Source organism: Festucalex cinctus, chromosome 21 (genome assembly GCF_051991245.1).
Source record: "Festucalex cinctus isolate MCC-2025b chromosome 21, RoL_Fcin_1.0, whole genome shotgun sequence".
In the NCBI taxonomy this organism is placed as follows: domain Eukaryota; kingdom Metazoa; phylum Chordata; class Actinopteri; order Syngnathiformes; family Syngnathidae; genus Festucalex; species Festucalex cinctus.
The window spans coordinates 6,199,044-6,214,943 of record NC_135431.1 but is presented as its reverse complement, the minus strand read 5'-3'; the positions used below and the strand labels follow the sequence as shown (position 1 = coordinate 6,214,943).

Below are 15,900 nucleotides of genomic sequence, written 5' to 3'. Positions count from 1 at the left end.
GTTTAATGAACAGAAACATAAGGCACATGACTGACAGATGCCTATTAATAATTTTTTATTTATATAAATCAATTTATTTTGTGTTCTATACAAAATGTTTTATGAACAAAAGGAGAAAAAGTTTTTTCCATAGTTGTGAGACACAAACCCGATAGTAGCTCTCATGGATTTTTGTCTTTAAATATATTTCAAAATAAAAATCCCAAATTGGTTATTTCATTTTGGTCACACCACATAAGTCATAAAATGGGCAACATCGGATAAACTGTCAGCATCCCGTATATCTGTCCGTTTAAACTTTACTCGCATTGGCAGATACCAGATATGGAATATCGTCATTCAGCCATAATATCGCATCTCAAAACAACCAAGCCCTCAGAATGACCTACGATGAAAACAAAGCTAAAAAGTCGTGAAAATAATCATCACCCAAAAAAAATGCAATAAAATTCTGTGTCCGTGTGCCGTCTGATTACGCGGATTAAGACAAAGTTCATGTTCAGTCCAATCTGCGTTCTTATAGAAGCTTAACCATATAGGGTCCTTCCAGTTCATAGCCCATCTTCCTGTAGTAGTTCCTTGTTCCTACACCTGGAAAGGAGACGAAAAACAATGGCAACTCGTTTAGGACTGAGTATTGCCAACCTAATGAATCGATGCGTGCTTTTAAATAAATTGACTGATAAATTGACTTAAACTGTGCTTTAAATTCTCACCTGAAATGACCGCCAATTTGTAGGAGCCATGTTCATCCCTGGCAATTCTCTCCGCTTCTTCCATCAACATCATCCCGAATCCCTAATTGAACCAAGATCAACCAGCTCCGTTAAACTACACATCCACCACAAGAGTATCCGCATCAGTTTTTGGCTTGTGTACCTGATGTTGAAACTTGCTGGGGTCCCTGCTACTGACAGGGACCACGCTGCCGTACACGTGCAGCTCGCGGACGATGGACACGCCCCCTTTCAGCTCCGGTCGGAACGACTGCGGGGAGCATCGGCGCAGACGCAGTAGTCCGATCAGAATGTCCTGCTCGGGATCCTCGTAGGAGAGGAAGGTCTCCCAGCTACCGTTGGCCACGTAATCCCTCCGCACGAGCTCCACCTGAACATACCAGATAACATTGGTATGTTCATCTGACATCCTGTGGATGATCACTTACCTGGTAGGGTCGAACTTTGTGGTGAATCTCCCGAATGCCCACTTCTCTGGTACGGACATCTCGACACTGCACACAAATGTAACATAAATAGGATATACACAAGGGATGGGATATTTGTGGTCTTAGTTTAACTCATTCAAACCCAAAAACGTGCAAACATGTTTTATAATACTTCACTCCCAAAAACATATTTTTGTTTTTTTCTCTGACATGAAGAGATGGCTTAAAGCAATGGTAATTATTTAATAAAACGACCAGCAGGTGGCAGCAGAGTATAAGAGATCAGTCAAGGCCATGTTGCACCTGCATGAAGTAACTTGTGAAATTCTGCACATTTTTACAATTATAAAATACAACTTGACCCCAGTCTCCACAAATATATGCATTATTATTAAATTTATTACTGCTAAATTTTGGCGTTGCAACTGGAATTCCCCCAGTAAAGCCTTTTCAAGTAAGGGGCGGCCATTAATCGCCTGTTAAAAAAAAAAAATTGTGGCGTTAAAGGAACTTTAAATTCATCACTTAAGATTAACGGACTAATTTTGACACCCCTGTTTAATATTTTAACTTGGTACAAGTATGCATCACTGCATTCAAATGAGACTTTGAAATACTGCTGACTCAGTATAAGGAAAGCAGTACATTTCATGTTTTCGCGTGGATTTGCTATGTAAGTGAAGAAGTAAAACAGGGACGAAAGGCAAAGTTGCCTGATGAATGTTGGAGGTTGCCAGCAGGTCCTAGGGAGTGTGATGGTGCAGGTGTTATCAATCGAAATGAACTCGGGGGAGGTACTTCACTTCTATCCTACGCTCCATTGGTTCTGATCTATTCTCGTCAGGTTTATAAATCTGTCCTCTTCCCCTACCACAGCAGCTCAGGCAAATTCCGCAGTTAGCATCAATTTGATATATGCTCTGAAGTCTTTGGTGATCCCGGTTGAGTGTTTGGACTCCTTTTTTTAGTCTTTTAGTTTAATAGGGGCGTCTCACCTCAGTGCCCATATCCTTCATCCTGGCTAGTGCCAACTCTCGCAGGTTTCCGTGTTCCACTCCAGAGCTCACCAACGGCATTGGGATGTCCCTAGTGGGTGGAGACGAAGCAAATTATTTCCGAAAAGGAAGATCCTGACCGGGGTATTTGCATGGGTAAAAATAAAGTTAAAGTAACAAAAATACTAGAACGTCTACAATATTAACATATTGTTAAATAAATGGCACTTACCTCTGCACACGATAAACCCGTGTCCAGGGCGGCACCAGCGCCAGGATTCGGGCCACCAGGTCGACCAAGGTGCTGGGTGTGTAGCTCTTGTAGCGGCCAGTCTTCCACAGCTCATATAGGCCTGTGCCCCGGATCACCAAAGTCGGGTACAGCTTTAAACCATCGGGCCTGAATGCTGGATTCTCAAAGAACTCCTACAAAAAGACAGATAAATGTGGTCGTTTCTCTAGGTTGTACCACCAGAACCCTTTCAAATCAATCTGCCATCTGTGCACTAAAAGGTAAGCAGCAGAGACAGTGTGTTGATGTTCTTTCGGGTTTTGTCATATTTTTAGTGATTTGGTTCTTTTATCCTTTTGAAGGACGAACTGTGGTTAAAAGCAAGCTTTCTGACAATGGGCATCTTTGAGTAAACTTTGTGTATCATTCACATATTTTGAGGCCAGGCTGAGTGCCCTTTTTTTTTTTTTTTTTTTTTTTTTTAATTCTGATTCACAAGAGTTTAGTTTGATTCGATTTTTTATTTTGATTCAAATCACTTCAGTTCAATCCGATATCGATTAATTATGGAACATCAAATCTTCTTAACTCATATGATCCCAAAAAAAACATATAAAAACGTTCTACTGTAAATATTGCTATGGTCCAAAAACACATTTTTGCTAGAACATACAGAAGGCTTTGATGCAGCTCGTGACCTGAAGAGGACACATAAAGCAATGGTATTTATTCCAAAAAACGGCCAGCAGGTGGCAGCAGAGTGTAAGAGATCAACCAGGGCCATGTTGCAAAAGGCTCTTTTCCCCAGTGTTTTAAACAGATTTGTGAATAATTAATTATACTTAGCTATATTTGAATGATAATTGCTGCAAAATGGAAACAGATTGCAAAATCAGTCAAAATCCAGTAAAGTCGGGAGTGAATGGAGTTGCTGGTAGTGAATGAGTTAAATGTCAACGACATGATAAAAACTCCACAAATAAGTTCTAAAGTATATTTTACGGAGGCAGAATATGATTTAGTTTATTAATGAAAGTAACACGTGTTATATTCAGTTAAATGTTACACAAACATTGACATCAGCAAGGGTGAGATAAATAGTTTCATAATTCAATTCAATAATTGTAAATATAAACTTTAAAATATTCTGAATTGTCTTTAAAGTGCAATAAGTCAGGTCTTTCATAAATTTAAGAAAAATAATTTTAAATTCATGCGGAGTACATTTCAAGAAAACAGCAAAATACAAAAAAAAAATAGCCTTTAAAATTCCATTTTCTTTAGAATTTATGAAAAAAATAGATATTTAAACAAGAAGGGCCAAAACATGCCTTGTGAAAATTAAACAGCACTAAAAAAAAACTAGCCATCAGAGGGTGCTAGAACTGCACAAATAGAAATCAACCTGACTTGTTTTTAACAGATGTGCTGCTTTTAATGCTGAGAAACAGTGATGGAAACATAAGGATTTATCCAAAGAGATTAATTCAGATGTCTAGAAAAGTGTCTCAATATTACAAAAGAATGGTCAGTGGGCAAAGTTCCTGTCCCAAACATTATGAACAGCCATCCATTGTAACGCGGATGTCAAAATGGAGAACGCTACAAGACAGTTCTGACATTCAATAAAACCAAACAGAAGAAGCAATCTAGATCAGTCAGTGAATCAATATCATTTCCTGTCATTTTACACTTTTGGCATTTTTGAAAAGAGCCTTGAAAATAGGTTGTCAGCACTGCTCCCACATGGCTGAGCACTAAACCTAATCGGAGTAGGACTGAAACCAGACTGCCATAATATTATCGTCCTACCTATAACAGGTGTCTGATGATTATTTAGGCGGCTTTTAACTCAATACAATATTATTTAGAACTCATATCATAGCTCTTGCTGCTTAAAGGAGAGGGACCCTGTTCAGGACGTCTCTCCCTTGGACGGAGCGCATCTGTAAACCAGAGATAAGTGAGAGAGGATCGTAGGCTAGAGGGGAATTGTAATCGAATTTCACTATCAGGACAACCATGGGAGACGCAAGGAGGATGCAGAGTTGCGCGACACACACTTTCTGCCAGCAGTGACTGTCATCCGCTATGACGGCTGCCTCTATAAGATCACATTATAAACAAATTGAATGCATTTTATTATTATTGCAAGACAAAAACTATATCTGGGCTTCCTGTGGCTTATCACTACTGGGGCTGTGCCAGTGAGGCTAGAATTCAATTTTCAAGCAGGCTCTATTGATTAAAAATGTTTTCACTGAAATCTCATCTGATGCTTGCGTCATATCACAGGCATTTGATTTGTTTCCCGCCAATTAGATGGTAAAAATAAATGCGAGATTTTAAAGACGACTGCTGCCTTGCAACCCAAATATTTTTTAATTGAACTACTCAAACAACTATTTTGAAATTGTTAAAATGTATTTTGTTTGTCGAGGACACCACTTTATTTTATGCTGGGAAAAATACATTTAATGTATTACCAGTAATAGAGAAAGAGTTTCAGAATATTATGCAATGGTTCAATGCCAACAGACCATCTATAAATATTAGTAAAACCAGATTTATGTCTTTTAGTGATATACCTCCCCTTTGTTGGTGCGTTAGGCTCGAGCTGACCCTGGCAAGAATAAGATGGAGAACATGAAAGACCCCGGGTTTACACCGGATGCGGTTGCGGTGCGGTTGCGGTGCGTTCCGGCGACGCAAGCAATTAGATTCCATTCATTCGAATGGTGCAGTTTACACCGCTTGCGGGTGCGTTGCGTGTCGACTGCGTCTCAGCTGCGGCGTGCCGCAGGCCTTCCGCAAGGATAGACCTATTTTCTATTTTTGCCGGACGCCGCAGCGGTAGGCCTCCGGCGAATGGCAAGCTAGCACAAAACACATCGAGCGGGACAGGAAGACCGACGCAGTTTCAAAATAAATTTCCGGTTACCTTTCAGAATAAAACACTCGCCAGCTCCTATTTCGCAAGCTTATCAGCAAAACGTGACGTGGGCGTCGCCGGGCCATGTGCTCATTCACGGTTTAGACACCAGCGAACATGGACGAGGAGAGGTTTATATTGGAGGTGGAAAACCACAAAATAATATATGATACGGCACATCCTTTTTATAAGGACAATCAAAAAAAGGATGCTGCATGGAATCTCATAGCAGAAGAAGAAGAAGAAAAGGTTAAATCAAAAGAAGTCCACCTCTCTTTCTGCTTCTCTGTTGAGCACAGACTTTCTGTATGTTTGTCGTTGTGAAATGCCACATGATCGCGCGGGCGCGGTCCCGCGAGACACGTTGGGAAGTGGGCGGCGACGGAGCTGCCGGACCGCAGCTGTGCGGAGCCGGTGTGGATTGACAAAAAAATTGACCCGTCCGGAGCGCGCAGTCAAGACGCACCGCACCGCAACCGCATCCGGTGTAAACCCGGGGAGAGTGTGCTCAACGGGTTTCCATGTCTGAGTGCTATGACAGAAAAATGTTCATGTAACCATCGTTAATAGTACAGGGCCCATTATTTCAAATCCTGGCGCTAGGGCATTTAAGGAAGAAGAGTTCATGACAACCTAGGCTTGATATAGGAGCGACATAATGATCATGCGATCTGGGAATGTCATGAAAATTACTTCAGAGGAAAGACGAGGAAGAGACAGCAGAATAACAAGGTAGAAAAGGTTTGAATGGAAAGAAGTTATGACAAAAAAAACAGTGAACTCATACATTCAGAAAGAAGATAAAGTGCCAAGCGTGACGGGAATGAAAACAGCGTTTAATGTCCTCCCCCAATGTTACCGCATTACCATAATATTACCATATGATCACGATACACTTTCACGTAAAGAAACCAGCTTGCAGACAGACACACTTGTTATTCAATTCTGCAATTGTATGCTTTAAAAGTGTCCTACACAGACATTTTCAAAATTTCAACAAATCCCAAGTCCCATGACATCAAGCAAGAGTAGCTTCCTAGTTATTGGTCACATTCAAAGGCGCAACTGTCCTGTGCACCACTTTAAATGGAGTTAATTAGACACACTTCATATTCACAATCCACCATGCACTTTAGACTTGATGCCTTTCATTGAACAATCTTGGGAGATTAACTCTTTTTGTAAAGTTAATTAACTGCCAACCTTATATAGACAAAATAGGGGGAAACACCTATTCAAAAACACTGATGATAAACATTTTGGAATTTGCAAATGTTGATTTTCTGACGTTAATTTCTTTTAAATTAAACAAACAAATGTTTTCAAAGCATAATGCATTTGTGCCTAATGTGATTGAATAGTATAAGTTTTGAAATTAGCTGCTATCTTAACTAAGTTCCTTGAGAGATGATCTTAAATTGGAAGTCGTCAATTATTTTCTTTACAGTAATACGTTCTATGCACCTTCACTAGCCTAAACACAGCATTCTAATTAATAATGTGTTTGTGGAATATGAATTAAGCAGCATAATCCACCCGTTTTTTTTGTAAATCCATTTCAGGGTCCGGCCATTTTGTCGACCGAAAATGACATCACAGTTGCTGAGGGCTCAGGAAACCACCAATCACGGCTCACCTGTTCTATGAGTTTGGTCATGTGATGTTAGTCCTGACCAACTGTGATGTCATGATCAGTCGACAGCAAGTGGCAAAATGGCCGCCCCGTTAATTCATTCTATGCTCGTAACTCACACTTGAAATAATATTTTCCTCATTTTATATCATAATTACAAAATAGGCTTTCATTTTATTTGTGCATGTACAAATATATTTATTTATAAATGTTAGATTTTAAAAAATTGGGAACTGAATTATGAATCGGTTTCTCAAAGCACTTCAGTTCTTTTGCCCATAGTAGTGGTTTAGTTTTCATCATCTGTTGGGGAAATCCAGGTTTTGTACTTTTTCACAAAGCAGTGAGTCACAACTTTGCAGGTATAACTCATTAGACACAGAGATTAAAGACCATTGGAAAAGTTCAGGAGACACAAAAAACTGCAAAAGTGTTCCAGACAGTGCTGAGACACTTGACTGGCACATTTCCATAAGAGCCGCAGGGGCGTGTCACAATCTCACACTCACCGATTAGTTACACGTCTTTGTTTTGCATCATTGCGTTTCTTAATTGCTTAATTTTGTGTGTTAGCAGAGCAAAAAAAGCAACCCAATAAGCAGAAATTGTTCGAGGTATCAAACGGAGTTGCTGATATCCTACAGTCACGCTCTGTTCTGATTCGTCACGTTCGCATTAAAGCCGCGTTTCCAATCAGAGCAAGAGAGTGAGCCTGCTGTTGAGAGACATCTGACAGCCTCTTCTTTTGAGTCACCTCACAGTCGGGACTGACAGTGTTGCTATTTTGGATTCGACGTGAAGGACTTCTTTGATACTACAACACTGTGCAGTAAGTAGTAATGACGCATGGTGAGGCGGAGCAAAATGAGACGTGACGAGACAACGCCGTGAACAAAAAAGCTAATGACTTGATGCATCACTCTAATGACTTCATATCAACCTGAAGAAAATAGCCAACAATAACAAATCAAAAGAAGAGATTGGAAAAGAAAGCATTCTAATACTTGGCAGTGGGCCACACTAACTTTTTTTTTTATCCCACAATCCTATTTTGTTTTACAATGACAGCATTCAAAACGCTGAAGTAACACACTAAATGCATTTTAATAAAACATGTTAAATGTACAATGTAACATTAATAATATTCCCTATTGGACTAATATGGAACAACGAAACTGTCACTTAACGTAACATAAATAAAACTGTCAGATAGGTTACCTAGTTAAAAATAAATAAATAAATAAATAAATAAATATATATATATATATATATATATATATATATATATATATATATATATAACAAAATTGGCAATTTAACCCATCTACACCAGTTCAACTGTTGAGATTGAACGGCTTGTGACAATGTCACCCCGACATGAAAACCATTTTTGATGGGTGACTGAACCCCTTCGGTAATATCACTATGCACCACTAGATGGCAGAAATGGCTTAAAAAAAAAAAAAAAAATCGAATGGACATTAACTTGACCTTAAAGTGCATTGTACTCGTGAAGGAACTGATAAATTTACAACAAAGATTTCCTGTACTGCCTCTATGAATCTACTGCTCTGTGAAGTATCGCTCTGAAATGTAATAATAATAATAATAATAATAATATAGGCACTTACAATGAACTGCTCCACATCTCTCTCTATCCCAACATTGGGCAGGTCTGGCATCATGTGGGCCACCACTTTGAAGCCAGCATCTTTTGCCAGGTGGAAAGACTCGCACACCGCTCGAACCGTGTGACCCCTGCCATGCAACCAGACAAAAACCATACACAGTCAGTCAGACCACGTCCTTTGCTTAGTCTTGCAGTCAGCCCACTGACCTGTTGGTATCCCTGGCCACATCTTCGTACACACTCTGCACCCCGATCTCCAGTCTTGTGCAGCCGTAGCCCAGCATGTCACTCAGGTGTCGCTTCAGGCAGTAGTCGGGCCGCGTCTCGATCGTGATTCCTACACACTTGGTGTTACTGCGCTCAGAGTACCTGTGGATGTCAAATACGTCTATTTTTTTTTTAGATGTATCCATCAACGTAACTGCCATCTTTTACTTTGCCGTGTTATTTTATTTGATGATTTACTATAGTTTGACAGAGACAACATTATTGGGGTAATTTAGCAACATCAATTTACACGCTGAGAAGAGTGCAAGGCTCATTACTCGCATTAAGGACGTGCAGATGCAATAAAATTAATATGATAGCAAAAAAATATGATTGCAAAGCAAATGTTAAATGAGATATTAATGAGTATTTGCTTTATGTCACAAGCAATTTAAAAGGTTTAGAGAGAGTTTTGATTATAAATGGATACATCCTTTTGCAAAATCAGAATCAGTACCAGCCTTGGGGTTATGATTACAATGAATGGACTACAGTATATGTACTGTGAAAGGTGCCTCTCATAGTTGTACAGTAAGCCAAGAAAGCATCATCAGCAAACTCAACATCTTTCAGCACATTATTTTGGTTCAATTGCCCTTAACTTTACGATTATGATGGCTGTAATTGCTCTCATTCTAGACCACAGTAAAAAAAAAAAAAAAGCGTGAATAAACCCAATTACAAGCTACTGTTTTAAGTCAGTTTTACTGAATTTATTCGGAACAAATAAGACAATTCTCTTTGTACGCATTTGGTTTCTTGGCCGCAAGAACAACTATGGAACTCACATAAATTGTTAAGCTTCTTTGCCCACCCATCTAATTTTGAGGATTCACCATGGGAAAAAAATAAAAAAATCATTTTTTTTCTTTTTTTTAAATACATTAATAAAGTTCTACTTTTTGTCAAATTTATGGACATAGCATGGCAATTTTTTTTTATTTTTTTTAAGAAATTTTATGGTAATTTTCAGGATTTCTTCTTTTGTTTTGGGGGCATTTTATGGTTATTTTTTGAACATTTTATTGTATTTATTTTTTTTATTATTTTATTTAATTTTTTTAATATATATAAATTCCCTGACATTTTTTAATGCAATTTCATGGACATTTTAATGGTAATTTTCTTTTTGGATGTTTTATGGTCACTTTTTGGACATTTTTTAGGTCATTTAAAAAAATAAAAAATAATTATCTACATTTTATCTATCTCTTTGTCTCTTAAAGATTTGCACTGACATTTTTTTTGAATATTAAATGATTCATTTTTTATCTAGATCATTCATTTATTTAAAGAATATTTGATCTAAAAATATATATATACAAAAAAAACAATTTAATTTTTTTGTTTTTGTTTTTAAGAGTTCCACAGGAGAGTGACTAGAGAGCCACATGTGGCTCTAGAGCTGCAGGATGCAGACACCTGATCTAGTGCGACCATTGTAGAAAGCTTTCCATGATGTATGTCCTAATTTATAGACATCCAAATTGCAGAGAATAGTTAAATTGTAGATAATAGTGTTTTATGTGTTTTAATAATTCTGTAATAATAACTGTGCTGGGTCTAGTGAAATACTAATCTGCCAATGACCCATATCCCAATATAGCATTTATTTATTTTTTCTTAAAATTGCATAAAATAAATGGCAATTTTCCATTCTCATGATTGTAAAACAGCCACGTAGTATCGGGTGACACCGCAAATACCGATACCTTCAAATAAGGTAAGTAAGTAAATTTTATTTATATAGCACCTTTCATGGACAAAAAGGTCACACAGTGCTTCACGGGTAAAATTGATCACAATAAAAACAAAACAAAACAATCAAATACAAAACACACAAAGTAAAACAAAATAAAAGTTAAAAAAAAGACACCGATACCATCCATCCCTCATCATTATATTACACAAAGTAATTTCCACAACTATGCATATAAATTGGAAGTTATGCGTCTCATCACCTTTTTCTGAGAAGACTTTCTACAAGATTTTGAATTCTACCTGTGGGAATTTTTACGAGGTCAGAGATGTTGCACTGATATTGCACCTGAGAGAATCCTGCTCATCTGGAAGAGCTTGATGTCAAGTAGGCGAACAGAAATATCTCGTCGTCACACTAGCCTGCTTTCATTTTCCGAATGACCATTAGCTCTCCTCATGCCAGCTCGTGTTTCTTCTGATTCTGTAGGTCCTGGTCGTAAATATCCATCTTTTACAGTCTGCTGGTTGATGTACACCAATTATAGGAGTTTGTGCTGCTGAGAGGACAATCAGATTGTGTGAAATGAATCAATAAAAAGTCTATTATCTTGGGTGATTATATCGACGTATCTGGCTGATGTGAAAAGATGCGGAGCAGCGTGACCATGCTGAGGTGAGTGTCATACGTGGGCACGCACGCCAGAAACAAAAACACTCACCACGCCGCCCCCTCGCCACCGAAACTCCATAGCAATTACTGCAATCAAAGCATCTTAACAAGGCCTGCTGATAGCTGATAAGCTTCTTTTTTTCCTCCCCTCTCTCTCTTTTTTTAACACACACACACACGAGCGCTGCAAACGCATACATATGCTGGGAAAATGACGCACAACCAAACTGCCCTCTTTGTTCTTATCAGACTTCAGTGAAGTAAACAAACAAACTCTTGTGGGGAAAAAAAAGCTATTATTTGGTCCAAATCGTCTGACGTCGTCAGCTCCCGAGCAAATGGGTAATTCTACTTTGACTTTGAATCTTCTCCAAGTCATCTTAAAAAGTTGCTCCTCATCCATTCCGAGCAGGCATGAGCCCAATTTCATTCAAAGCTCAGTGCCTCAGTAAGCGAGAAATCAATGGAAGCAGCCCCCCAAAAAACTCTCAGACGTGGTCTTATTTCTCCTGAATTTTGGGGTCAGATGTTTAATGAGGTCTGCTGACATGGGCGTTAAAACTTCCATCTAATGGAATTGTTGCTGGTGTGGTGAGTTTGTCAGTTTTTGTGTATTATGGATGGTCAGAGTTCAAGGGAACAAGTTGTTTGAGAGCAAAAATGACTAACAAGGTGGTCCTAAAAAGCGCCATAGTATAGCTACTGTGACTTGAAGCAATCAGATAGTGAAACAGCTCCCTCTAGTGAACAAAAGAATATTACAGTTATTATACAGATGCAGCACGGTGGTTAACCGTCAACTTTAAGTTTTGTTTTTTTTTCTAATCAAAACTGAACTGTTGCGTTTCCACTGTAGTTTTGTTCCCTAAGGCCCCTAAACTTAAAAAAATAGTTTTAGGGTTTTAATGCAATAAAAAAACAAAAATCCCTTGTGAAGGAAACATGATCAACTTTTGAGTACCTTACAGCCTCAGCCACATTATTTGACGTGTGTCCAGACAAAGCATCGTGGAGATTCCGAATGAAGTAATCCCTGTAGTCTTCAGACAGAGCCATGAAGGTTCCACCCATCACAATGAATTCCACCTTATCCACACTGTGGCCCAGCTGCTTTAGCTGCAGATCACACAAAATACATATATGTTGTTGAAGTAATATGGTTTGCACAGCAACAACAGTTATGGGAGCTAAAGAATAACAAATGAATCTAATTTGTCTGCCGCTTTTGTCAAACAAAGAGATGCAATAGCGGCCTCTGCTGTCACGAGAGGGAGTTACAGGTACGATTCATCATGGGATAGTATCCTATTATAGAGAAGTGAATTCTTAATTGAGAATTTGATACAAGACCAAAAATATGTGAGGAAAGAAGTGAGACTGCAGAGTGTGAAGGGCTCTTCCTCCAGGATTTGCTAAATAAGACCACTATGAACTAAATTTAAAGACCTAGAGCATGACAATTTATTCTAATTTAATCATGCTGTAAGATGGTTGTTTTAAAGGGCTCTATAAATAATTTGAGTTGAGAAATGTTACACCCGGAGTGGGCAGTAAAATACAGTAGTCCTGTGGGAAAAATGGTCAGGCAGTAAAAAGCAGTACTTAATTGTGCATAGCAGAATGATATAGAACTACATGATGTGCAAAAACCTATTTAAAGACAACACGAACATCTTTACAATATGTTAATAATAATAATAATAATAATAAATCATGGCTCTCCCGTTTAATGAAGCTGAGCCATGACTGGTCATTGCTGCTGAAATTGTGAATGAAAGAATTCTTATTGATGTTTGTTCACCTGCCTTCTTTGTAAATTCATGACTTTATTGTTGGAGTAACTTTAAGTGAATTGGAAACAGCTCACTCAAGCTGAATTACAAGAAGAGTTGCCAGAAAAGTTGATGTAGTGTGTTGATGCTTTGCATACTGGGACAATGAAGTTGTGGCAACTGTCTATTTACATGCCCTCATTGGCCAGTGGCAACAACCACTTACAATGAAAGCGTACGACTGACCTGCTCCACACGATGCCTGGTCTGAATGTAGGGATCATATCGCGCTCGAATGGCTCTCATTGAAGTCGGCTATGACAAAGAAAAACAAGAGATCAATTACAAATATGTTGAGAAACCAAGTCAAGACAAACGCCAGATTGTCTTCAAATAGGGCCTCCAGTCTAGTAGAGTCTCTTCAGATTAACTTCATGTTCATGTTTCTGGGACTAGAGGAGTTCCGATTATTTCTGTCTAATATGTCTTTGCCTTGTATGTCTAGGTTCATTTCATTTTCATTTTTTAATTTAATTAAAATAATTTAATTAATTTGATTTCATTTTTAACCCCTTCCCTTTCAGAAAGAGCAAACGACAATGATATTCAAAATGAGTTTGTTTTTTTCTTCTGAAATTTTTGCAAAATATGAGCCTTTTGTAAACAAAAACAAAACATTTATATAAACACAATCCTACTTGTTTGATGCCATAGTTTTTATTCATATATATTTTTTGCTTATGTCTTGTAAACATACTAACAAAATAGTACCTGTCAGTGTAAATTTGCTTTCTATAATTTTCTTTTTGTTATTGTTGTGCATGTATACAAACTTTGATTCATTTTATAACTTCATCTTTTTATTTTTTTTTGTTATTTTTTTTAGGGTGATTTAAAAAAAAAAAAATGAATAAAAATCTGTCCATGGACTACAGGTGGAAAATAGCCTTTTTGCAAACCACCTGGGGCATTTACAGTCGTGTTTAAATAAATTTGTTCAACAATTTAACTTAATAAAATGAGCCTGTGTTGCTGAGCTGGTCCATGTGTTTTTATAAATAAAGTTTGACATTGAGTTGAGTAAAATAAATGGTTCAGGCCACTACTGTATAAGAAGAAATACAGCAGTCTGAAAAACTGTATATTACCTCATAACCAGTGTAAGACTGTGTGGAGTATTCAAAGTCTGAGTCCGGCCCCCCAGGGCAGTATCTACAAACATGAGCATGGCAGACGAAAAAGGTGAGTCTATAAATACATGGTGAGTAAGTAGTTTACAGTGAAAAGGTATTGCCCCTTCCTGATTCCGATCATTAGACACATTTATATATTTTAAATATCTAAGTGTGATAAATATGCAAACAGTCCGAAATCACAAAGGAGCAAATAGGTTTTGTTTTTTTTTAAATTATATAATAATATTCAAATGCTCTGCTTGATATTTGTCTTGCAAAAACACAGACAATTCAACAAACTAGCTAAGGTTGAGGGCAGCTGTCACTTACACACAAATGTTGCCGGTGAAGCTGATATGCGGACATCGATGTGGTTTGCACATCACAGCGACAACTGCAATCTATAGAGAGAGAAAAAAAAAAGGAACAGGGACTTGAGGGACAAATTGTACACATTAATTAATAGTAACGTGAGAGTGATGTCAACAATGTTAATTACCTGTCAGAGAGCTACTTACCCCACTAGCAGTGCGGATTGGTTTGGCCTTTAGCTTGGGTACCAGAGCACGTCGGTATTGTGGAGGAACAGCAGCTATAATATCCACTAAACGAGGCTGATCCTCCAGGCCATATTTAGCGGAGGTCTTTGTTTTCAGTCTGATAGAAAATAAGAAGTGTAAATAGCTGCTGACGATGATATCTACAAACATAATAAAGCTGTCAGAGAATAATAAATCCAACAAAAATGTTAAGTACCACAAAATACAATTAAATCTCCCAAATTGTCGACCTTAATGTTGTGGCCATGCAGTCCCAGTGCATTTGTCATATAGTACAAGGATTATATTGTACTTTTTCACAACACAATGTGAAGTGTCAAGTCACAAGTGTGTTCCATACTTATTGAGGTTGATGTCTTTTCCCTCTTCGTGTGCTTCAACCAGCTGTTTGATGACATCGGCGATTGTCATCATCATCAGTTCAGCTCGACTGAGGTCACCTGTCATTAAACAAATTCCCAAATATAAAAAATTACCAACGACTTACAAATTGAGAGGAGCAACAACACTGAATGCCAATTGAGCAAATTTATGGTGACATAACATAATAAAACAACTGGTAACGAGGTAATCTTGTGGCAAGAAAACAACGATGACTTAATTGTACAATTATTTAGTGATCATATTAAATATGGGTACATAGGACTTGTCGTTAGCATTAGCAACCAACTCCGATAGCAGAGCTCAGAGCGACTCCAAGAACTATACTTCGTCACAAACTCACTCTTTTTCTTTGGCTTCCCCATTCTTCCGTATCTTTTATCTGCCTAATTCAATTGTGTTTAAGAACTTCACAGACACGGATTGGCCACGCTTGCGGACAAAAAAAACAGTAAACAACTCCACGTTGCATCGGAACACGGCTTGCCGCTCAGGAACTGGTACTGTCGTAAAACGGCGTAAGCGAGTTCGCATTTAAAACATGCGCACAAGCTAAACAGGTTTACCTACTATATGTGAATATTAAATTTTAATTTTTTTTCCATGCCTCTTGTGGCTACAGTGAGACTTTGTTTTCCATAATGTATTTATGCCAAAAAAAAGTGGATCTTCAGAAGAGAATACTTGATTGAAACAAAGTATAAACCTCATATTATATTAGAATCTTTAAAAGTTAAATAACAGAATTACTATAGCACAATACATGGACCGGAAATGATACAGTACA

General features: G+C 38.0%; 1 protein-coding gene across 1 annotated transcript; it reads right to left on the bottom strand.

Moving 5' to 3' along the window:
• Positions 1–38: 38 nt before the first annotated feature.
• On the bottom strand, positions 39–15,616 carry elp3 (elongator acetyltransferase complex subunit 3). Its single transcript, XM_077510826.1, has 15 exons — positions 15,457–15,616; positions 15,073–15,172; positions 14,691–14,829; positions 14,503–14,573; positions 14,146–14,209; positions 13,244–13,312; positions 12,187–12,341; positions 8,795–8,956; positions 8,589–8,715; positions 2,393–2,586; positions 2,161–2,251; positions 1,166–1,231; positions 880–1,107; positions 717–798; positions 39–591 (listed from the first exon to the last, which is right to left on the bottom strand). Exons 1-15 carry the CDS (start codon positions 15,476–15,478, stop codon positions 518–520), a joined length of 1,644 nt encoding a protein of 547 aa, XP_077366952.1. The 5' UTR covers positions 15,479–15,616; the 3' UTR covers positions 39–517.
• Positions 15,617–15,900: the final 284 nt, after the last annotated feature.

Bases quoted from the DNA above. Each gene is read 5' to 3' on its own strand.
- elp3 (XM_077510826.1), bottom strand. From the start codon at position 15,478: ATGGGGAAGCCAAAGAAAAAGA. The intron at 14,210-14,502 runs GTAAGTGACAGC...TCATGTTTGTAG, and splicing joins TTCACCGGCAACATTTGTGT to ATACTGCCCTGGGGGGCCGG. The intron at 799-879 runs GTACACAAGCCA...TGGTTCAATTAG, and splicing joins CCAGCAAGTTTCAACATCAG to GGATTCGGGATGATGTTGAT.